The 24,526-nt window shown below is 40.5% G+C and overlaps 2 protein-coding genes and 2 long non-coding RNA genes across 8 annotated transcripts in view; 1 reads left to right on the forward strand and 3 right to left on the reverse strand.

Annotated features, from left to right (window-relative positions):
* Positions 1-24,526, forward strand: part of LOC127604356 (uncharacterized) — a 137,232-nt gene that overhangs the window by 59,821 nt on the left and 52,885 nt on the right. The window lies entirely within an intron of this gene.
* On the reverse strand, positions 481-13,063 carry rfng (RFNG O-fucosylpeptide 3-beta-N-acetylglucosaminyltransferase). The gene is made up of 9 exons (XM_052071212.1): positions 12,663-13,063; positions 10,466-11,041; positions 9,786-9,834; positions 9,525-9,627; positions 9,292-9,445; positions 7,027-7,112; positions 3,925-4,090; positions 3,241-3,326; positions 481-3,149 (listed from the first exon to the last, which is right to left on the reverse strand). The coding sequence occupies exons 2-9, from the start codon at positions 10,973-10,975 to the stop codon at positions 3,074-3,076; spliced, it is 1,230 nt and encodes a 409-aa protein (XP_051927172.1). The 5' UTR covers positions 10,976-11,041; positions 12,663-13,063; the 3' UTR covers positions 481-3,073.
* Positions 13,473-24,526, reverse strand: part of LOC127604332 (uncharacterized) — a 62,969-nt gene continuing 51,915 nt past the window's right edge. The window contains exon 2 of the long non-coding RNA XR_007963265.1: positions 13,473-14,531. This is a non-coding gene — a long non-coding RNA (uncharacterized LOC127604332). The remainder of the gene's footprint in view (positions 14,532-24,526) is intronic.
* atp6v0a1b (ATPase H+ transporting V0 subunit a1b) overlaps positions 15,086-24,526 on the reverse strand; it is a 32,816-nt gene continuing 23,375 nt past the window's right edge. For all 5 annotated transcript variants that reach the window (XM_052071069.1, XM_052071068.1, XM_052071067.1 and 2 more), the window contains 3 exons: positions 21,042-21,159; positions 19,861-20,032; positions 15,086-15,669 (listed from right to left, as the gene is read on the reverse strand). In XM_052071069.1, the coding sequence (XP_051927029.1) occupies positions 15,576-15,669; positions 19,861-20,032; positions 21,042-21,159 (384 nt within the window). In that variant the 3' untranslated portion in view covers positions 15,086-15,575. The remainder of the gene's footprint in view (positions 15,670-19,860; positions 20,033-21,041; positions 21,160-24,526) is intronic.

Consider the following 24,526-nt stretch of genomic DNA (forward strand, 5'->3'; position numbering starts at 1 on the left):
AGGGATTTTCTAATAACTGTGTCAATCTAGTTTACCCTTCCAAATGCTGCATTTATTCATTCATCTTCCTAACCGCTTGATCCTCACTAGCGTCGCGGGGGGTGCTGGAGCCTATCCCAGCTGTCTCCGGGCAGTAGGCGGGGGACACCCTGAATCGGTTGCCAGCCAATCGCAGGGCACACAGAGACGAACAACCATCCACGCTCACACTCACACCTAGGGACAATTTAGAGTGTTCAATCAGCCTGCCATGCATATTTTTGGAATGTGGCAGAAAACCCACGCAGGCCCGGGGAGAACATGCAAACTCCACACAGGGAGGCCGGAGCTGGAATCGAACCCGGTACCTCTGCACTGTGAAGCCGACGTGCTAAACACTGGATCACCGGGCCGCCATGCTACATTTAGAGAGTCGGTAATTTTTGGTGACGTGGTCATACGCCTCTTGAGAAATTAAGAACATCGAGTCTTGAAACATGACACTTTTTTTTTAAATTAAAAAAAACACTGCATCAATGACAAGACTTCACATCACAGTCCCACGCGCTGACCTGCAGTGACACGTTTGAATTTGCTATTCTAGGCTTGTATACAAAGAACTAGTGAAAAATTATTCAACTGAAATAAACAAGTAGAAATGTCAAATTTCCCGGAGCTGTCAAGTCTGATCACCTAATATACAATGCAAATGTGTCCTCACCTGGCCAATAAATTTGTATAAACTCAGATTGGTATGATTGGAAAATTTGCATTAATGGAAAAAATATTAAATCTTTGACAAGGCTGATCTTTAATTCAATTTCTAACTTCAAAAACCATCACTTTCATCTCAAACTGGATTTTTGACAAAGAGGTAATATTGTACAGAGAAAACAAGAAAGAAAACATCCAGATTATTTATCATTAACATTTTAAAAGAACTATGTACATTTACACAAACTTGGACTTTGAACCCGTTAACGTACGTAGCTGGGGAATCACTTTGGAAAAGATCATCCGACGACATACGTGCACCGTGCAAAAACAATAAATGTGGCTCTGTAACACAAATGCCACAGTTACTACTGGAGGACATTTATGTAGATGTGTCACATAAAAACAAACCAAAACACAAAATTTAGCACGTTTTGCTGTCATTGGATCGTGTAAAAAAACAAACAACAACAACAACAAAAAAAACCCCAAAATTAATTCAATGTATGCAAACGATGCAAAGTACTTCATCGTCTCATTCTTGAGTTATCTTCCTTCATTCCCATGTCTTTTTAGCAATTTATTCAAATACTGTAAATATGACTATTTTCAAACACTGTAGTTAAACAGTATAAAGGCAAAAGATGTACTGGGAGGAACGAAATAAAAATGTCCTGCTTGGTGGAAATAGGGATGTAGAAGATCTTTTTTTTACAGTCAAAACATAGCATTGAGGAAAAGTCATACATTTTCGCATTAATGTTCACGTCAATCATGGTCTTTTTCCATCTGCGTTTGAAATGTCCTTTGAACAGCTTGTTATTTGGTTGCGTCAGTGTGATGTCCCATCCAGCTTCACTTGCGTTATTGCGGCTACTGTGTTTGCAAATATAATGAGGCTCATTTGAATGTGATTTGTTTTTGTGTTGTCTAACTGCTGAAAATTACTTTAGCGATTAACTTTGGTTCTTGATTATGTACACAATGCCTTTGTGATGATTCTTCGTAGCACACAACAGTAAATACACCAAGCACAACATTCTTTACGTTGCAACTCTGAACATTAAACCCTCCCACGCCCCCATGTTAATCTGCTCATATGTACACACATATTAACCTCAATTCCAATGAAGTTGGGACATTGCGTATAACGTAAATAAATACGGAATGCAATGATTTGCAAATCCATTTCAATCTAGAATCAAACTGATATAATCTATTGTGCAAATATGTAATTGACTCATTTTGAATTTGATGCTTGCAACATATTCCAAAAAAGCTGGGAGTATTTGGCAACTGACGACGGGAATCGTTGGCGCTTTGTCGTTGGAATTCTTTCCCATTTTATTCTTGATGTACAACCTCAGTTGCTCAACAGGCTGAGGTGTACGTTGTCGCATTTTTGCGCTTCATAAAGCGCAGATATTTTCAGTACGTGGACAGGTGTGGACTGGTGGCAGGCTGGTCTAGTACTCACTGGTTTACTACCAGGCCGAGTTGTTGTAATACGTGCAGAATGTGGGTTGGCATTGTCTTGCTGAAATAACCAGAGCACTCTCTGAAAATGACATTGGTTTTATGGAATCGGGTGTTGCTTCAAAACCAGTATTGAAATTTAAAAAAAGCGCACACATTTTCAATGCGTGGACAGGTGTGGACTGCTGGCAGGCCAGTCAAGTACTCACTCGTTTACTACCAAGCCAACTGATCTTTTGGGGATTCTCCTTTCATACCCAATCACGACTCATCTGTTTTCCAGTGAAGCTGTTCATGTCCAAACAGGTGATCTTTTAGCATTCCTTGACTGTCTTTGTCCCAGCTTTTGGGGGGGATATGCTGCAGGCATCAAATTCAAAATGAGTGCCCAAGTTGTATTTGGGTTTTCATTTACCTTTTATTCAACGTCCCAACTTCATTGGAAATGGGGGTTGTAACTGGAACCGAAAGTGCGAAAAGAATTAGAGTCCTTTGTAGCGGCAGCCATAAATGCTCTCCTCACAGAGGTACAACATATGTCCTTTCTCCAAGACTTCAGTTATGTGTATTCGAGTCATTGTTTCTTCAGTTTTCAGTAAGCTCACTTGAGCATCACAGCAGAAAATGTGCGTAATTTGACATTGGGTTCCAGAAGGATCTTCATATACTCTAGACACCACGAACCACTTCTGATTCATTTCTGTTATTCTGGCTCTGAAAGGCTTGGCACTGTATTCAGGATGACTTTTGGCGAATGAATCATTTCAAACTCTCATGAGGTAGGTCGAGCATGGCTTGAATTAAAGCATCAGTTGTGAGAAAGTCCCAACTCAAGGTCGCTTGTGCTCAGCATAACGGGGGTAGCACTTTAATTTAGAGCTGCCGGAAAAAGGTCGAGCGGAAGTCACTTTCCACGATGAGGTTTAGGCTTTGGACACCAGTCAGTATCCGGATAGAGTAGGCAGTGTACCGTCTTAAACCTGTGGAATTGTAATCGTTATTTGTTAATGCTTCATCTCAGGAATATATGAGCTGAGGAACACCAAGGTGTTGGATTATTCATGCTTCTACCTTGTTGGATCTTCAAACAGTGAAAAGCCTCCGACAATGCTGACCACATTCAGTCGATTCTCATAGTCTCCATAGCTCAGCGTCACCTTAAAAAAAAAGAAAAGAAAAAAAAAGCATCTGTGGAGTTGGCCGTCTTCAAACTCAAGGTCATTGTTCGGACAGAAGCTTTCACATACAGATGAAAAATCCAGGTTCTAGGTCAGTGGTTCTTAACCTTGTGAGAGGTACCGAAACTAAATTTCCCACAGCACTGATTTGTCAAGTAATGTAATGTGATTTTTAGCCAGTGATGGCCAACCGGGCGTATCATAACTAATTGACATGTTGAGTCGGGTGTATCTTCGTCTCCATGGCAGAGGCTCCGTCGAACCCTTGAGACCGATTCACCGAACCCCTGGGTTTCGATTGAACCCAGCTTAAGAACCACTGTTCTAGCTGTAAGACAAAGCTATAATATATACCGTATTTTCCGCACTATAAGGCGCTTGGGATTGTAAGGCGTATCTTCAATAAATGGCCTATTTTAAAATTGTATTATAATGCAGTGTGACCTAAATGTGAAAACAGATTTAAAATAGGCCATTCATTGAAGGTGCGCCTTACAATCCCAAGCGCCTTATAGTGCGGAAAATACGGTACTCCTCCCTTCTTATGCGAACAGGCCAAGAACACAAACGCGCTAACCTGTTCCAACACACTGTCAGTGGGCACCTTTTGGAGATTTTCCAGGTGGGAGTGGAAGAGGTGTGTGTGTATTAAGGCGACCTCCAGCAGAGCCTCAATAATGTAGCCGATGGTGCAATCATCCGGGAGGCGGATCTTCTCTGCCGTGCTGATGAAATTCCCCAAACTGAAACCACAACATCGAGTTACGGGCCACAACTTTATTGCCACGCGGAGATTCCTGACTTGCAGCATATGCTATCGTTAATGAGCTCCCCGCTGATTGTGCAACTAACCAGTGCGTGGATTGTGGGGAAGGTGAAAAAATAAATACGGTAATCCTCCTGGGGCCATTTCAACTGACATCTGCAGCTATCTCCGTTTACACGACACAACAACGGCAGTATTTAAAATGCAAGCTTTTGAAAATGGCTATCCAAGTAGATGTTTTTGAGAACAAAATTTCCATGGAAATGCTGAAACGACCATCTTGGAAAACAAGGGACATGTGCGTCGATGTAAGGTGTGCAACCAAATGGCTAATCTTGAAATCGGGGAAACATAATGTCAATTGGAACTCAACAATAAATAGATGCAATAAAGATCAGGAACAGTCATCTCCTTAGCACAATCTCAGCAGCGATCTTTTGATCAAGGTCAGACCGTTCCGCCAAGTTTCCCTTATGGCCTCTCCAAGGAAAAACACAGTTATTAGAAAAACGTAGCGCGGGGGTCTAACTTTTTGCACTGGTGGGACTGGCGTGTCCACATTTTTTCTCGGTTGCACCAGCACTAAAGTAAATCACAGCAAAGGTTTTGACCACACCGCATTCACAGAGCTGCCTTCCTTGAGAAATTCACTTCCTGAACATTCATTCATTCATTTTCCAAACCGCTTCATCCTCACTCGGTCGCGAGGGGTGCTGGAGCCTATCCCAGCTGTCTTCGGGCATTAGGGCACACAGAGACGAACAACAATCCGTGCTAACCAGTTGACCACTTTGAAGCATTATTATAAAAATAAATTCTACGGGGGACGGGACCCGCCTATTGACCGAAGCCAGCTGGGAGAGGATCCAGCACGCCCCGTATGAGGAGAAGCAGATTAGAAAAAGGATGGATGGACAAAGGCCGGACCCCTAGTGCTAATGGCCATTGTCTTGTAAAAACATTTCAAGGAGCAAAATACAAACAAATAATGAAAACTATCACTCACCATAGTTGCACTTCAACAAGCCGTAGTTGTTAAGTGTTAATTACACTTTTGTGTTTCTGATCCAGCCACCATTTTGTGAGCCGCAAGGATCGTGAGCGTGCAATAAAGTTCTCGTTCGTTGTTGTCTGCGCAATATTGGACATAATGATCTGGCGAGGAAACTTCACTTTGCGCCGCCGCCTATTTTTTCTCGTTGCACTCAAGGTGTGTAGCCATGTTTTCATGATTAATAAAATGCAACAGACCCAAACGTATGGCAATTTCCCGGGAATTGTAACAAAAGTTGGAGAAGTAGAGAGAACTTGGCAGTGGAGGTTCAGTGATAATTTTACAGTTTACCGGCAGCGAGTCCAAGGGACTCGCTGATCAGAAAAGTACGAGTCCCATTATGCATTGAGAGAGTCCCAAATTTCGAATTCTGAAATGGTCGACTTATTCAATAGCATATGATAATAACACAGACAACACCATATACATACAATGATCAACAAATGCTGCAAAAATTTAAATAATTCAGTCGCAGGCCTGAGGATTTCGAAAATTCACGGTTATCGTTTTTCGGTTCCGTCGGATTACCCAATGAGAAACGACGGTAACCAATGTTGGGTTCCGTAAACGTTCATCATGGGAACCCATTTTTCTATTGACTGATATTCATAATGAAGAATTCTGAAACTCAAAAGTATAATGTTTCAAGGGTAAATTTTTGAAAACTATTCATTAACAATGAACATTCCATCAGTAGCTGTGTACTCCAAGTTTATTCCAAAAAAATAAATGGATCAAAAACTGGTGTACTCATGTGGTATCATCAGAGTATTTTTTCCAATCTCACAATGCAAAGATTAAGTGACTGGTAATCATTATACCATAATGATTACATAATACAGGTAAGTATTGATGTGGCTTGACATCCTCTTCCCAAGACGATGCATGTGTAATCTACGATCAATTTGACGAAAGAATTTAACACACGTCATCATGAGTTCTACCAACAGTTAACATTAGCATTACTACACCTTGTGACAAATGTTTTATTCATAAAGTTACCATGCTACAACCAGTAAATTATAGAATAACCAATACTGTTTCATAATCTTTTTCATAACGATTAGCCTACAAATCTAATGGACCAACTTGCCTCGTAATCGTGCCTCTCGTCGTATCTCGCTCTCGTGTTCTGTGCATACATTCCAGATGAGTTTAGTGATACGCCCTTTGGACGATTCATACGAAAAATTAGACTGGCATTCCCATTTCTTAAATGTCGTAACTAGTAGACCTTTGTGAGGTTTTTTTCGCTGCCATCTTAAACTTTCATCCGCGCGATTGCTCAAGTTTGCGGACTAAAATAGCAACCCACATGCGCACATAACTTTATCTGCACATTATTTGGAACTGTGCGTCCCACGGGAAAATTATGCGTCTCGTATGCGGGATGCAGAGGTAACAAGATGGCTGGAGGTTTGAGTGGCTATCCATTAGCCCTGCTCCGTATCCCCACATTTGTTTATTACGTTCCCTCTGCCAACTGTGGCACCTGCCAGACTTGAAAACAATCCACGGAGAGCCATTTTATCCGGGATATTGAAAACACTCACATTTGTCAATTGTACTGTAATCCAACGCGGATTAAGTCCACACATTTATAGTATCCAGTCGCGGTAGGAAAAGTACAACTAAAAAAAGAAAAGGCATTGCTCGGTCCACATGGCATTTCGGCGTCCAAGCCATCCGGTGGCCAACCAAAAGCCGCATAAAAAGCAAGACCCTGATATCAATATTGAAGAGGTATTATTTCTAAATTCAGGAATTCAATGTGTTTGAGACTTTTTCAGATCCTGTGGAAACCTGATACGGTAAAACAGATTAAAAGAACTGCGTGATGATGAGGAGACAGGACCTACCTGGCCCACGGACTCATTTTCAGCGCCAGACCGCGGCTGATACAGAAACCCGCACCGCCTGTTGCAAACCAGAACTTGACTGACACCTGAAATGAGAAAAGGATTTTATTTGTCAGTAACATACGAAGCATTTATATTAGAGCTGTCAGTTTAGCGCGTTTTTATTGGCATTAATTTAAATGAATTTTAACGGGATTAAAAAATTTTCTCGCGAGATTAACGCGGCACACGTCACAAGCGGATGTTAGGTTGCTCTATAAATACACCAGAACAAAACAAGCGCGCTGCAGAAGTCCACGCCCATGTCTGTTGTGCCAGCCACGGCAGCGCGAGACACCGAAAACGGATACTTAAAGAGTTTATGAATGGAAAGTTTACTTTTGAAAAGTTGCCCGATTGCTCCACTGACAAGACCAAAGTTATCTGTTCTTCTCTCTCTGTGTATCATACAGGTATACGATGTATGCCACTGACACGATTGTTACTTGTTTGGAACTATTTTGTGTGGAAGGTTACAGTGTTCTGCGTCCATATAAATAGAGCGGGTGGAGCTTCTCTGTGTTTGTCTGACAGTGGCAGCGACCTAGCGAAAATAAAACGTCACCAGTGTTGTCATCGAACCAAGTGTAGTCATTCGAAATGAGGTCTACACAAACCGTAGAGAGACTTCCGCACAAGAAGGACCAACACAATCAACATAGCCTGACTGTGGTAGGGGAGTGAACCCCCCCCACCCTTTTAGAATGGTTTGCCACAGCAGCACGGGGGAAGTGCGTGCGCTTTTTTGTACGGCGGGCAGTTTTGAATACAGCAGCACATAATGAACACTGGTGTCCGGTGTCTCGTTATTCTCCAACAAACATACAGAAACATACTGCTGTGTTCAAAGCAAACTTGAGAAAAACGAAGTATGCAACCATGGTTTAAATGCACTATTTATGTTGTGTGACAAAATATTGTTTTCACTGTTGTTGATGGACAGTAATATATTGTGAGAGATTATGTGTGAATAACTGCTCCAAGTGAAAAATGTTCATGTAAAATTGAAAATCGAAATTGTTATTTCAGTAAATATTTGCATTTGGCACATAGAAAACTGATTCATGATTCCATGTTGATGAGAGCATTAAAATGGGGGAAAAATAGGACAAAAAATGTAAAAGGAAATTCAGAAATGATAAAAAATGTGTGAGTAATCCCGATTAATTTTTTAGTCCATTTGAATTAATTATGACAGTTGCATTTTTAATTAGATTGAATATTTTAATCGTTTGACAGCTCTAATTTATATCCATTAATATCGATTACACTCGATTAGAAAGCCCTCGGTTTACGCTAGTCTAATATTGGCGGACTAGTGGAACCGTTTACATTGCATGGTGTGTGAAGTGCTTGTGCAAAGAGTTTTTATGTTTTCTCCAAGACATACTTAGGTTTGTATTTTCCACAGTAGTCTTTGCAAATTACCAAATGCACATTCTACTGTACTGTATGGCTGAGAAGCGCTGGAGCAAGCACAAACATTCCATCATACCACAAAAAGCTGCGACGTAGAAGAAAACGTGTGTCTTAACAGTTCTTGAATTCACAATATTTCCCATTCAGAGAACCGTATTTTCCGGATTATAAATTGCAATTTTTTTTCATAGTTTGGCCGGGGCGTGCGATTAAGACTCTGAAGCGATTTATATATGAAATTATTCACACATTGATATAAGCATTTTACATGTTATTTTCACATTAAACACAAGAGGGAACTCTAGGCCTGTGTTGATAAGTTGACGATGAGTCTGCCCGAAGCAACGTAAAAGAGGAAGCACCACCGCATCTTCTACCCTCCCTAGTTGTCTAAAAGTGACACGGAGAATGAAAATGTAATTGGATTTCGTGATTTGGAGTGACATTGATGGTTTGGTAAACTTGTTAGTATGTTGTTTAGGCTATAGTTGTCTGAATAATTCTTAATACGTTATGTGAACATACCAGGCACGTTCATTGTTTATGCGTGATGTAACGTTAGCATATCGTAAACTCATTTAGCCTGTTCTCTTTTATTTTTATTTGAAATCGTCTTTCAAGATGATATGTCTGTTCTTGGTGTTCGATTTTATCAAATAAATTTCAAACCAAAATGCGACCTATTGTTCATTATGACTTTTATGTTTTTTTTTCTTATTTTATGGCTGGGGCGATTTATACACCACAGCGATTTATAATCCAGAAAATACGGTCGCTTTGAAACTCGATTAAAGTTTAGTTACTGACCATTCCATTGCCCTTGACCCTTTCTGCAGTTTCTATGGGGTGATCAAGACTGGGCCGACCAAGATAAACATCCTGGCTGTGGTGGTAGGAAGACAGCAGTTGTAACAGGCGAGGTAGGATCACATAGTTGTCATCATCCACATGACAAAACCACCTGCAGCACACAAAATATTAGTCAACAAACTGTGTGTCGAGGTCTTGTTCTCAAATCCGGCTTTTGTCCGATAACTCACTTCTTTTGAGACTCAATGAATTTGTCATACTCAACAGACATCTTGCAGCAGAGAGCCTGTCGAGTATGAGCCGCTGAGCAGTTGGTGTTAATAATATTTGCACCTATTTAAAAAAAATAAGATTATAAAGAAAAAAAGTAATAGAATGTAATTTCTCTCTAAAACCATCAAGTCATTTAATTAATGCTCATAACTTTAATGGCTAAAATTGGTCTTTTTTCTCCCCCAATTCTCCATTCGTTAATAGTTTGGCAGAATTACCTGTTCTCATCTGCAGCTCTTTGTCTTCACCATCTGAGAATAAATAGGTCTGGAAGAGACAAAGACACACTGTTAACCCTTCTCAAACGATCGGCCCATTTTCTACGCCGGATGAAAGGTAGTAAGAAGTAAAAGGATTAAGAATACCACTAAAATGTTGGGAAAAAAAATACATCCCAAAGTTTGACTACATTTCAAAATTTGATTTAAAAAACACAAATAATCAGATGAGACATCACGCTCCAACAATTGTGTCCAATCCAACAAAGTAACATTTATTAAAAAAAAGGTGAGGGCGGCCACCAAGTGCCATGTCAAGAATCTAGTGCGGGACTACTCTACTGCATTTAAAGAGAATGAAAGGAGCCGATTTGATTGGCTATGATCAAGGTCAACTTGGACCACTCCCACAGCGGTGAAGGCGTCTCTTGCAGATCCGCCAGTTTGCGCTCATCTGCGCAATGACCACAGTGGGTCTAACATTGATACGGCACGTGACATGGCGGTCATGATAATGGGGGGTTGGGGGGGTTAAAATTAAAACTACCGGGTAATGAAAAATCCCAAACTGTTAGGATCCTGACAAAAGGTGGATCACACGCTTGGAACGGAGTCATATTTCAGTCGTGATTACTTCTAAACAAATTACTCCTGTAGCAAGAAAGTTAAGCTATTCTCACCTGTTCTTTGGCCTGAGATATCCAGGTCTGAATCAGCAGCTCCACTCTGGACTTGTGGTACTTCCTGGTGGTTTTAACTGCAATAAAAATGTCCTTTAATTCCAGCGGGTCTCGCGAACCAGGTCCAGGAAGTATTCGACTTTGTCCTTCAGGCAAGGAAAGCGCTTCAGAATTTTTTTCAGAGTATGTCTCCTTGTCGTCATTGTTCTCAAAAGGTTCAGTCTCTATGGTACCATTCATCCCTTCTGAGCTAATATTTAATCCCGTGGCCGTTTCTGTGTCCCCAATAGAATCGGACACAGTGGGAGGCCCAGTAGTGTGCTGTAAAGTGTAAGTTGAGGTCTTCACTTGAGGTCTGGGCTGTGGCAGGTCCAACTGGCGGGCCGTGTGTTGGAGAGCTGGGATGAGCAACAAGAGGAGGCCGCCGAGCGCAAGTAAAAACAGGAAGCCGACCTTACTGACGCCAACCGATGCTATGTGCATTCTGGCGGGCCGATGGAGAGCGTGCATCAGCCTCCAGGGCTGAAGTCACTGTCGACGCTTCCTCATCCCATTCTCACTCCATCACACTGAAATCTGCAGGAGATTAGGTATTCAATCTTAGACAGGCAGTAGCGTGACGCTGTCTCTCGAGTTGCACAAAACATGGTATGCGTACAGGAGAGTGCACAAGTACCGCATATAGGAAAACAAAAGTATGATGCATTCACTTGCGACTAATTCACAATTAGTCAGAAATCCTGCAATGAGTCAAAATAGAAAAACTCTTTACTGTATATCAGGGGTCCCCAAACTTTTTCCTGTGAGGGCCACATAACTTTTCCCTTCTCTGATGGTGGGCCGGTGTCAGTTTGTAACAGAAAAAGTGTGACGATCGTAGGGGAGCTTGAAAATTGTATTGTTTTCCAGAAAGCCACACATAACCAAATAACCCTTTCCAGGTTCTTTACAGAAAATACAGTAAGTCAGGAAACAAATAATAACACTATTAATGAAATAAATAATAACTAAATAACCCTCTCTGGGTTCTTCATAGAAAAAAATGGAAATAAATAATAACTAAATAACTCTCTCTGGGTTCTTCATAGAAAAAAAAGCCATGGAACATTATTTTTTTTTTCTTAACAGATAAAAGTTCAGCTCAGTTGTCAGAGCAGAATCTCTCTGACACATATGAGCAGTGTCTTAAAGTTCTTGTGTTCCTTCCTTATAATCCTTTTGTAGGTTCCAGTAGGCTTGTAGACACCGCTGTTTTGCAGTTAGGGGGGTTTTGGGGCGTTTTTAACACAGTGATGGGTCATTTTGACCCGAGGAAAACAGGAGGGTTAAAGGGCCGGGCCAAATGTGCTGACGGGCCGTATTGATACGGCCCGCGGGCCGTAGTTTGGGGACACCTGCTGTATATGCTTTCTGACTGGAGATGTGGCTATGCTTAGAATAACCAGAGGTGGGTGTGTAACTAAACGTTGCCAGTCCGTCACCGTCAGTCTACCATCTCAAAATGTCATCATCAGTCCATCACTCTGTCTTACCACACCTGTATGGTAATACAGAGATAAAGACAGTTTAATAGTCATGCATCAAATAGCAAGTTGGTGCATGGGACAGAGAGTGAGGCAAAAATTAAAGTCAATTCGAATAAAACCATGAACCATGACTATGGAGCTTTGCTTTTTTCCGAACTACAGTACGTTCCTTCATGGTTGAATAATTTAACTGTTAAATTACTCAACCATGAAGAAACGTACTGTAGTTACATTTTAACAGCTGTAGATTATTTTCATTCAAACTTTTCTTCCAGTCCCACCTTCACATTTAGTATCGTGTATGAACCCTATTAGCACCATCGTCATTTTCCCCCTTTCAGCATTTAACAAAGATACAACTTCAGTTAAGAACAGCAAAATGAATCAAATTTACTTTCCCTGGGTCACTCCAAAATGTCAATCACACCTGAATGGTGACTCTTCTCGTTTATATTAGTCACTTTTCAAACGTTCGATTGAAATCAAAACGTTGTAGTCATTGATGCGCTACTCTACGTGACTGGAGAGTTAGCGCTGAGTTGAAGTGTTCAAGACACCGATGCGAAACTGAATGTTTTGCTTTGTGTGTGTGCGTGTGTGTGTGTGTGTGTGTGTTTTGCTACGAAAGACCGACACACAAAGCCTGGCAGTTGGTCTAAATAGAAACTTACCAGGAAATATCGGATGATACATCTGAATTCCGTAATGAGACGCTGTATGGCTATTGCCACCCGGGAGAATGGGAACAAATGTGGAATTTTAACTCCTACACTTAGCCAAGTTAGCTGACGAAAAAAAACCGTCCTCGGGCGCGACGAAGTTTGGAGGTGAGACGATTTCCTCGCCCCCGTTCGATCTCAATGCCTTCCAATTAATGTTCTATGATGGGTTAAAATCTCGAACAGTTTACTTGATCACCCGTGGTGATTCAATCGCATAGTTTCAAGTGAATACAATCTTATATAAAGACAAAAACAAAGTTTCTTTCTCTTTTTGTCAGATCTGCTTCTCCACTCAGTATCGGTATTTGGAACAAGTTTTCGGGATAAAAAGTACTTTTTCCGGTGTACCTTTCAAAATATAACAAGTGGCGCCTTGGTAGGCTTGTTTGAAATGTAGGATTAAATAATTAGTAATTTAGTGTAGAATGAAAGCGCAATTAAATAATTAAATAACTTAACTTGAGTTACATAAATGAAGTAAAGTAAAGTTATCAACTTTAAACAGCTTGTCTGGAACAAAGAAAAACTAATGTTTAATTTAAACTAAAATAATAATTGACAAACTTGATAATTAAAGTTGCAGTTACTTAAGAATGGCTAAATTGCACCGATTTAAAAAGTCCATACCAGGTGTTGTTGAGCCAGCATATTTATTTTTTCTACTGTACTATATATTGTAACTGTACATAAAATAAAAATATATAAGCATAATAATAAAATAAAAACAATTGAGTAAAAATAAAACAACAAAATCAGAAAAACATTGTTTGTTTTTATTATTATTTATTGTATTCTAAAATACAATATTTCTTTTGATTTTTCACGAACATGGTTTCGTTGTCTCTAATCATACAATATCGAGGGGGGCCTGACTTAACTGCAGCTGCAAAACATACCAGAATAAAGCATTTCAACAACATGGGATTTCGTGAGATGAGCATGTGTACGTCAACTAAGGATGAATCATACAGATTCACATAAATCAAGGTTCTAACACGTTTCTAAGCCTGAAGAAGACAAAAAAAACAATGAACAAGACAAAAAACACAATCGACATTTAAACCCCAAATCTTTATTGATAACATCAAGCTGGCACATTAACCTTCCACATCACCAATAACTTACAATAGTAATATTTATTTAATTTTTGCAGCCTGATGTCCTGCAGCAACACACTTGTCATCGGGAGGTGACTGCAGTTGAACAGAAACTTTCATGCCACGAAATAACAGCAATATATTAACTCTCATGGAGTAAAATGAACCATGATCATACAGTATGTGTGTCACCACACATATGATCATTTAAGACAGGGGTGCCCAAGTCCAGTTCTTGAGTGCCCCTATCCAGCCTGTTTTATATTTCTCTCTCCTCCAACACACCTGATTAAAGCTCATCAGCATGCTTTGCAGAAGCCCAATAACGATTCTGATCATTTAAATCGGACGTGTTGGAGGAGGAGACATCATAAGCAGATTGGATAGAGCCTCTTGAAGACCAGATTTGGGGCCCCCTGTCCAAATCCACAATTTGGACAGAAGACATGCAGGAGAAAACAGGTAATACTCAATCATGCCAGAGATAGCTATTTTTTTTCTTCTCCTTAAAACATGAAAAACAACTGCACTGTATTCAACACGAACAATGTCTCTGTATAATTTTTGTAGGAAAATAATATTGAAATTCAGATGACAAATGGCTTCCCAACCAATATAGCGATTAATGCCTGACATCATGTAGATTCAAAGCAACCCTCTCTTTTACCCGTTTGTTGTTATTAACCCTTTCATGCACTCTGTAACCTGATAACATGATAAGCTGTCCATTGTAGTCACCCCCGTCCCTGAAAGGGTTAAGACAGAGATGAGCAAACTAAGGCCGAAGGTCGGTCCACAATTAAGGTTCGATGTGAATGATTGCATTCATTTCAATTGGACTTGTAATGACAGGCATTTCACCGCCAGGTGGCGCATTGACTTGAAGTTGCAGAACACGGGGAGGGGGGGGGGGGGGATCTTCTCGACCACCTAGTACTGTACCTCTGTATCGCTCTACTTCTACTGGTCTGATCACAACCCATCTGCAGTAATGCACAGGCTAAAATCGATCATCAACAACACTGTTGTAATTTTAAAAAAAAGTATATTAATACAGTACGTTTGATATGGACTGTCAACAAATGCATTTTTTTCATGTACCATAGCTCGTACTGACTTGGCCCTTCTGTCAAATTTTAAAAGTCAATGCGGTCCCCGAGCCAAAAAGTTTGCCCACCCCTGGGTTAAGAGCAACTTTCATTTGTCAACTGTTTTTGTTTTTGTTTTGTTTTTCTGGCGACTGATGCAATCCATTTCCCCTCCGCTGTGCCAAAATATTACCCCTTCACATGCTTCCTTGCACTGACCAATTCCATTCGCGCAAGTTTACAGTACAAGAGACGATTGGATGAGTACGGTGCCAGTCAAACAGCCCCATTCTGGTCTTGTGGTTATTTCCATTCAGTGAGTTTTTAACACAGCCTCTAAGTTAAAAGTTGTACACAGACATTTTGTACTTAAACCTTTCCGCATCTAAAACATTGAGGATTTTGACTCAGAACAGGAAATGACACCATACTGTATTTCACAAGCCTCGCTGAAGCTTTCAAAAAATAATAATAATAATAAATGGAAATTCTGTGAGCATGATGAGTTCCAGTATGCAGACTGCTGGGTCTTGAAATGATTTCAAATACCGGTAACTTGTTTCTAATACCACAAACAATCAAGGTTTTTGGAATGCCACTAGGGGGACACAGAGGCTTGCACGAGGGTTCATGCACACTGACACTAATGGGAAGAGAGAAGACTGGACTCCAGATGATCATTCGTCAAATCTTCCATCCAGGATGCTCTCGAATGAAAAGGGGACAAACTTGAAGCCCTGGCCGGAATAAAACTTATTCTGGAATTCCACCCTAAAAAGAAAGAATTGAGTGGAATAAGCATGTGGAAATATGTGTCAACGCTAAGAGTGGGGGAAAAATAGTAAAATCACAAGGATGATAAAAATGAAACCATGGAAGAATGTTATTACATTGTTTGGTATCAACCTTCTAAGCAGTTGAGTGTTTTCCAACCTTTATTTAAATTAGAAAAAATTCACAGCTGAAAACCAAATATCTGTTTTTGTACACGATTACACCCATGTACATGTATCGTACTTTGAATCAAATGTTTGTATTTTTTTCCAAATCCGGTTGAAAAAAAAACAGAGGTCATCAAAGTGCTTGTCACAAAGAACGCTCGTCGACACCGGCATTAAATTCATTTGCTTTGCGAGAAGGAAACTGTAGCGTTGCAATTTTTCTGGTCCATTTCAGTTCTTTTCCTTTGGCCACTCAAACAAGTGTTTGTTTGCCCGAACAGTGTAAAGCCAAACCGGGCCGAGGCATTTCGAACAATTAACAATGGTAAAGAGCAGTTACCCGGACAACCAACAATGAATTATGATGGCTGACGTTTAAATGACGTCACTCGCCGTGGATCGCCGGACAAAAGTTGTTCAGCTAGTTGCTATGGGTCTAACTCTGAACCTGGGTGGGTTGCGTTAAAAAAAAAAAAAACTAACGAAAGTATGCTTGAAATAGTTTTAGCCTTAGTATTACTCAAAAGATGTTTGACCAAGTTTACTTGACATCTGAACTTTAAGGTAGTCGAGATATTTTGGCCCACACTGAATAGGGTTGGCATAAACACTCATCAGTGTTAATCTAAACACTCAATAGCGCCATACTGCAATGTCAGCACTACATTATGCTATTATAACACACTACTGGATGTTAAACATGTAACACTTGACTAAATGTGACTTTAACACCGGAGAGTGTGAATACCTATAAGCACTTTGCCAGTGTTTTAATTAACACAGTATGGTGTTGAATTAACACCATTTTTGGATCTCATTTGACCAATGTATACTTGACATACAGATTCTTTCTAATGTATAAATATGTGCATTAAAAAAAACGTGGATCCCTTGCAAGGCATAATGTAATGTAAAAGTAAGTGAATACGATTATGAATTTCATGTTTTCAGTTGAAAGGAAAACATTACGAGTGGGGAGTCAGTTCCCTTTAGTTCCTGGCCTAAGCAAGAGAGGGGAGCTGCCTAGGAATGTCTCCAAGTCGTGGCAAATATTTGGTCTCCTAGAGCTGTGAGAGGGCAACACTTAAAATGTGGAAAGAAATGAGAGATCCTCTCATCTGCTTCCCCGCACATCTGTGGAAATGGAAAATCTCTTGTGCTTTACACGCGCACACACACACCAATCTGGCCTCGTCGTCTTTTGAGTGCGTGTATATGTGTGTACGTGTACAGACAACTCATCAGCATGTGCGTGTGAAGAGCAGGCACCAAAGCAGAGGGTCGATGTTGACTGCTGTTAACTCCGAGCACAACTATTTCCATTCACTCATATCCGCGAAAAATACTCCGGGACTCTTTTTAACTTTAGCGGATACCTGTTGAGCTGACACACTTTTGCGTTATGAACCAAGTAACGTTCTGCTGCATTCCCCTACTAGGAGTGTAATGTATGGACTGACATATAGGATCAAAGATGCATTTGATGTATTGGGGGCAAGCCTGAAGATACACGTTGAGCTGATTAGTCTCTGATTTATTAACCAAGCAACATTTTACAGACTCTGATTATATACGGTCACAGATCATTTTTGGGGAGGCAGACGTCCAAACCACTACCCAGTGTACCGCCCACTGTTTCATTTAAGCCTTGGATCCGCTTATCCTTACGAGTGTCGCGGGGGCGTGCCTATCCCAGCTGTCTTCGCGACAGAGGCGGGGAACGCCCTGAATAGGTTGCCAGCCAATCGCAGCTGTTACCTTCCAAAGGGAAATACACGTAGCGCTGGCATGATTGAGAATTCTGAGATTACCATGAGCAGCTGTTAGCTGTGATCGTATTTCCTTAAATCAAACGTGTCAGAAATGTCCATGACAGCAGCCAATCAGAGCCAAGCATTAAGTAGTCCAGCTTCAGTAGAAGAAATAGGAAACAATGCGCGAACATGCAGCTAAACAAGCAGTTGGTGGGTATCCGCGACTTGGCGTTGTCTTCCGAAAATGGAGCTATTTTGACAAGTTCCTAACTATCACTTGTGTGGCGAAATGGTGTACATGGTGTAAATGAAGCAAGGTCTGTCCTCAAAAACAGGCAACATAGCAATCCTATTGAATCATTTGAACAAGTACCACCATAATGACAATATGGGAACCATAAAAACGCGAGCAGAATTTTTTTAATCATTATATTATATTTAGATTGTATGAAATGATGATTGTATGCTATGATATTATATTGTCCATAATGTTTAAGTCTTATGCTTGACTTGGCCAGTCTAAAACATTCCACTTCTTGCCCCCGAGTTCATGTTGTTGTTATGAAAGTGTGTTTTGGGTCATTATCTTGCCGCATGATGAAGAATCTCCCAACCAGTTTAGCTGTGTCTTTCTTTCAACTTTTCTTTCAACTGATGAACACTGGGTTTCACATACTGTATGTGTGTGTGTGTGTGTACTTGGGATCATTAGCAGATCCTTCCATTCTTTTGCCTTTCCATCACTTTTGGAAAAGGTTCATCTTTGGCTCAGCAGTCCATAAACCTTGCTCTCAATCCCAGATGTCAGCTGCTGTTGTTTTTCTTAGTCTACCCATATGTATAATCTATATCAGGGGTGTCCAGTATGTCAATCGCGATCAACCGAGAGCCCGCGGACTGGTACTGGAGTCGACCGCGAGGGGTGTAGGGGGAAATGGGGGGGGGGGGGGGATTTGTGTGTTTGTGTGTGTTATTAAGATTCTGTATTTCTGTGTTGGTGTGCACTTCACCCTCAGCATTCTATCAGTTTGATTTCAAAAATAAAATTAAAAAAGCAGGTCACCTTTAACCAACGGTGGCCCATGATATGCATCACCGGAATTTGTTCGTGGTCAGCAGTCTGCAATTGCAGCTTGCGATCAGAGCAGTTGCAAAATACACTATATTTTATTATGATGATGATGATGATGATTATTATTATTATTATTATTCAAAGTTTGTCAAATTCACTAATGTCACTGGAAAATGATGGGAATCTGGAGCGCCAGGAGAATCACTTTAAAACGGCACAGGGATGTACGATAGTTTCTGTTTTTTTTAACAAACGCAAGCAATAAATGAATCTGCATTACAAAACAATATCAGATTTATTACACACGTGTTTTGGTCATATAGGTTAGGTTTAGGACAAAATGGAGTAAAATGAACCATGAACTCATATGGAAGACTGTTTATCTACTTCATTTAAGAGTTGTTGACTTATTAAATACTTTGGGTCCTAGTTTTCTTTCTTTTGGTATTTTGCTAGGCAACATGGCCCTGAGCACAGTAGACTATACCTATGCTGTCGAGAAAATGTTACGCACCGTTTTTACGCAGAGCGCACAAGTGCCTGTCTGCCAAAATATAGCTAGCTAGCTACCTATATGGATAGTTAGCTAGCTAGATCTACCTAGCTAGCTACCTATATGGATAGGTAGCTAGATAGATAGATTGAGAGATCAAGGTTTTGTAAATCCTGCAGTTGGGAAAAAAAGTATTTTCTTTTGCTGCCCACCCACTCAACCCAAAAAAATGTGACAGAAAAAAAATAAAGGATTTCCCAACTGTAAATTATTTTACAGTGGTAATCACTAATTATCATCCTCCTGGCAATCCTTTAGATTCCAGCAATGTTGGTAATGTACTCTAATGGGCTAATGTTTGACCTGTGTGTACTCAACGGTGCAGGTTGTATCGGCATGATGGAGATGGTGCAAGTGCGCGATGGATCTGGAAGCAGCTCTCTGTTATTTTCAGTCCCTTGAGCTCACAGTTTGGTAAACCACTTTGGGTCAGGGATGTTTTATGTTCCGTTCATTCTTCACGTACTTGTCAAGCTGCTCTTTGGCAGAGATACTTGGTTCAAGAGTTGAAAAATGACAGTTTACCGTGCATGTTTTTTGTCAGTGTAGTATTAATTGTATTTGGCTTAGGAGATCCCTGGTACACTGAAATGTCGTCATAAACAAACATGGGCACATCCTGTGGGTGTTTGTGTTTCTCACCAGTGAAGACGCAGGGCATGCAAAAAGGCAGACAGCCCCTCCATGACGAGCAGAATGGCAACGGTGAGGGTGGCGAACGCCGCAAAGATGATTGTGAGGCCGAAAAAACCGCCACCACTCCGGGAGGACAAACCCAGGTGCATTACCATGGACCAGAGCACCTCTGACAGCTCTGAATACATACAGATAAAAAAGAATGGAAACAAACATAATCATAAGTTTTTATTTAAGTGCTACAGATGTCTCTTCTATTCAAATGATCCTCTGTTTACAACGAAGTTCCATTTCTAATTCACTGACCTGTTCCAACACAGCAGTAACCATCACATTCTTATGTAAAACATGTCAGTAAGTAAAGCGCTAACTGAGTTTGCTGTCTTGTCATCATTATGTGCTTGATGGTGTCTTCTCAAACTGCTGCGCAAACTCGGTCATGAGTTCGCTGCTGTTTGTAAACTTGAAACCTTGTACGTTGGTCCCATTGTAACTCAAAATCCCCAGTTATACATAACGGTCTTGGGAACACGAATATAATACAAAGGTACCAGTCTGGCATGTGGAGAAGATGAGAGAGGTCAATGATTTTTAAATGAACTGTAAAATGTACGGGAGCCAGTGAAATGAGGTCAGAGTTTGAGTTATGTGCTCCCGCCTACGAGGCCAGAATTTGAGTTGTGTGCTCCCTCCTACGAGCTCCAGTTAGGAGGCAAGCAGCAGCATTTTTTACCAACTGGAGACGATTGAGGCAGGTTTTGCACAACGACGATTGCACAAACACACCAAAATCCGGTAGACCCTCTTCCTAGAATTGTCTGCAGCATCATTTGTCTTTTTTGTGATGGATAAAGAATATATGCCTGTGAATATTGTTATATTGCTCCACCATTTCTGCTCAAACATCTGAGATGCGATTCTTTAACCCGCTTTTGATGTTTCCCAATCAGTTTTAGCATTACGCTACCAGACTTCAAGGCAACATTATGTGGTTGTTCGAAATACACAATGTAACTCTCTTTGTTAAATGATTAGTTTGACAGACAACAAATTGGAAGTGGCTTCTCTTTTGAAGATGTATGCCAAATTGCTGCCTGTTGTAAAGTGAGCTGAGTTCACTGCCGCCATACAGCAATCATATCGAGGCACCGGTGGATAAAGTTGGCGCTGTGTGTGTTGTTACTCACGCGCATGAGCCAAGCTGAGGGCCCAGAGACGGAGATAAGAGGCCGTGTTGGAGATACATCCCAGACAGTACTCTATGGTGTGAATGGCCTGATGGACAGCCACATCACCAAAATCAAACTGTGGGGGGGAGAAGAAACATGATTAGCATGCAATAGCGTTTATTCTTTGAATCATTCAAGTTTTTACTTTTTGGAGTAACTTACAAAAGTCACATAGTCTAAGTTTATTGTGTTGCAACAGAACATTTTTGTCTTTTCACACCCTTCAACTCTTTAATCAGGCACACATCACGCAACCCGAACCTATCTGAGCAGCACATTGCACACAACGTTTCCCCACAAGCGGGTGATTTCATGCAAAACCCAGTTGCACTTCTGCTACAGGTCACAAAACTTAGGACCAAACATCCTACCCCAGGATTTTCTGGTAAAAAAGCATAATTCATGGTTTCATCAATCAGAGCATGTTGTCTCAGTCCTGAAGAGGCAAAGCAACCCCAGACCATCACACGAGCACGATCATGCTTTACTATTGGTATGATGTTCTTTTTCTGAAACACTGTGTTAACCATTACGCCAGATGTAGAGAGACACACACTTTACCTTTGGAAAAAAAAAACAAGAATTTGGAGAGAATATTCTATGGACTGGCGAGATGTGCATTGCTTATCCTACAAATGCACGGATTATAAAAGACCCCATACCCATATTGTACCGGTCTGGTAATCAAAACTAGTCCTGGTTTTCATCAGCAGTTTTGAAGTAGGTGCTGTCTGATTTTAGTTCGTTTTTGTGATGTGTTTCGTGTATTGTAATAAACTCTCAATTTCAAATGGATATTACATTCCCATGAAAGTTAGAAATACTGTATAAAAGGCAGCAGCATGAGTAAAAAAACATTTTTGTTTAAAAGTAAAGGGCCCTTGAAAGCTGCTATTTAAATCTGAATTACTATTACCGTATCCATAATTAAACAACACTGTTCATGATGACACAATTCCTACCAATAAACCTGCTCCCATTGTTTATTTCAGTCTAAATTCAAGATTTAACCACTTCCTACAAGATACTGCTTCAAAATTTTCATTGGCATGTGCAAATTCTGTCCAGCTTCCTGGATTAAGGTCAAAATGTAAATTTCAGTGGTTAATGTACAAACAAATAAACCGAGACAAAACAAATGCAACTACATGGTTAGCTTTATCACAAATACCGTGGTTTGTCGCAAACTTGTTTGAGACTGTTTGGACTGCGGGATCATAGAGCTTGACATGTTTGTGTACTGTCCTTGCATTCACTCCATCCTGGAACAAGACAAGCCTTTCCTGTATAAAGTGGGCAGGGCTTTAGGTTCTATGGTGCGGTTGCTGAATTTGGCTTGGTGCTAACCGGGTTTCCTCTTTCCATGCTTATCTTTTGTTCTTGGACTCATGGAATTGAGTTCATGGAAGTAGCTTCATTGTTCCCATTCAAAGGGTCTACAATGTAAGTGGCTCGAGAAAACAAAACTGGCCAGTATGATGTCATGGCAAAACATATTAAGGTTGATGGTATCTGAGATACAAGATACGAACCATATGGGAGAACATTTCAAGTGCTTATTTTCTATTATGTTTATCCTCACTAAGGTCTCGGGCGAGCTGGAGCTTATCCCAACTGACTTTGGGTGAGAGGCGGGTACATCCTGGACCAATCGCCAGCCAATCACGGGGCACATATATACAAACAACCATTTACACCAAAGCCCTAGTTAACGAAAATGAAATAATTACCGGTACGTCTAATCTTAAAGAAAAAAAAACATTTTTGTGACCAAAATAAAAAATGAAAGTGCTTTTATAAAAATGACAACTAACTGAAACTACATTTCATCATAATAAAACAGTCAAATCAAAAATTCCTTTGCTTACATCTGTCATTTAATTTCAAACATGAACTCTCGGGATCGGTATTATTGTTTGGCCGTCATTTGGGAATTGTACTGTACTTTATTACGCAATACTTAGCTACCTTATTTTTTCATCTTGCATGTCCAAAAATACGCCGTATATAAAAAAAACTCCCTAAAACGAAGACTGAAACTCATAAAAACTAAACTAATGTGCCTTTAAGAATAATAATTTTAAAAACTAATAAAAATGGGATTAAAAAATAATTATAGTGAAAAGTCCAAAATGATTTTAACTCTGATTCAATCTCACATTTACAACTAAAAACAACTTTAAGTCTTCAATTAACCTGAGAAAAATGTTTTTCAAATGTGGGAGGAGACAACTGAAGAACGCGCAGGGAAAATGTCATGTCTGTCTTTGTTTTTGTTCCAGCTCCGGCTGGAGTGAAGGGCGTTTCCCTCCAGCAGGCACACCTGCTCCTTTGGCGGTTGTGCTGAAGTGTTGTTTTCTAGATCCCTCCAGTTTGTCAAAGTAGTTTTTGCGCTCTAGTTCCTTATTTGTATTGATATTATTTTGTCTTGCTCTCATTTTGTTTCTATTCTCGGTTCAACTATTAGCTTAACTTTTGCAAGCGTTTTTTTTGTTTTGTTTTGTGCATTGTTTTTCCTGCGTCTTTATGACCAGCGATTTCTGTTTGTACTTTGTCGGTGTGTTTTTTCCTAAATAAATATTTTTTTGTTATCACATTTTGTCTGAGTCTGCATTTCTGGGATCCAAAAAAAACACTATTCGGTTCTGAACCTGACAGAGAAAATGCAAATCCCACACAGGGAGGCCGGAGTTGAGATTTGAACCCCCAACTTCTGAACTGTTGTGCTGTTTGTCCATACTATCAATCAATCAATATATTCATTCATTCATCTTCCGAACCGCTTGATCCTCACTAGGGTCGTGGAGGGTGCTGGAGCCTATCCCAGCTGTCTCCGGGCAGTAGGCGGGGGACACCCTGAATCGGTTGCCAGCCAATCACACGGCACACAGAGACGAACAACCATCCACGCTCACACTCACACCTACGGACAATTTTAGAGTGTCCAATCAGCCTGCCACGCATGTTTTTGGAATGTGGAGGAAACCGGAGCACCCGGAGGAAACCCACGCATGCCCCGGGAGAACATGCAAACTCCACACAGGGAGGCCGGAGCTGGAATCAAACTCGGTATCTCTGCACTGTGAAGCCGACGTGCTAACCACTGGACTACCGGGCCACCCATCAATCAATATATAAGTGAAAAATAAATAACTATATGACTTGTGTTAATTACAGGACAGCTCTAAACTTTCCATTTTTAAGTGCAACTCGAGAGTCTTGTTTTCAATCAAGTGAATTATTTTATGAATTTCTGTCATATATTTTAACAATTCTTGTCAGGCTTTTGATTCCATCATATGACAAAGATTGGACTGGTCCAGGTTGGCAAGAAACTCAGGTTTCTGGGATCTGTTATTGGTCCTGAGTGCAGTCTTTGACACAGTGGATCAAGAAAATTTGTCAGACGGAATGCACATTTTGGTTGGATTCTCAGAGACAGT

The sequence above is a fragment of the Hippocampus zosterae genome, chromosome 7 (assembly GCF_025434085.1).
Source record: "Hippocampus zosterae strain Florida chromosome 7, ASM2543408v3, whole genome shotgun sequence".
Classification (NCBI taxonomy): domain Eukaryota; kingdom Metazoa; phylum Chordata; class Actinopteri; order Syngnathiformes; family Syngnathidae; genus Hippocampus; species Hippocampus zosterae.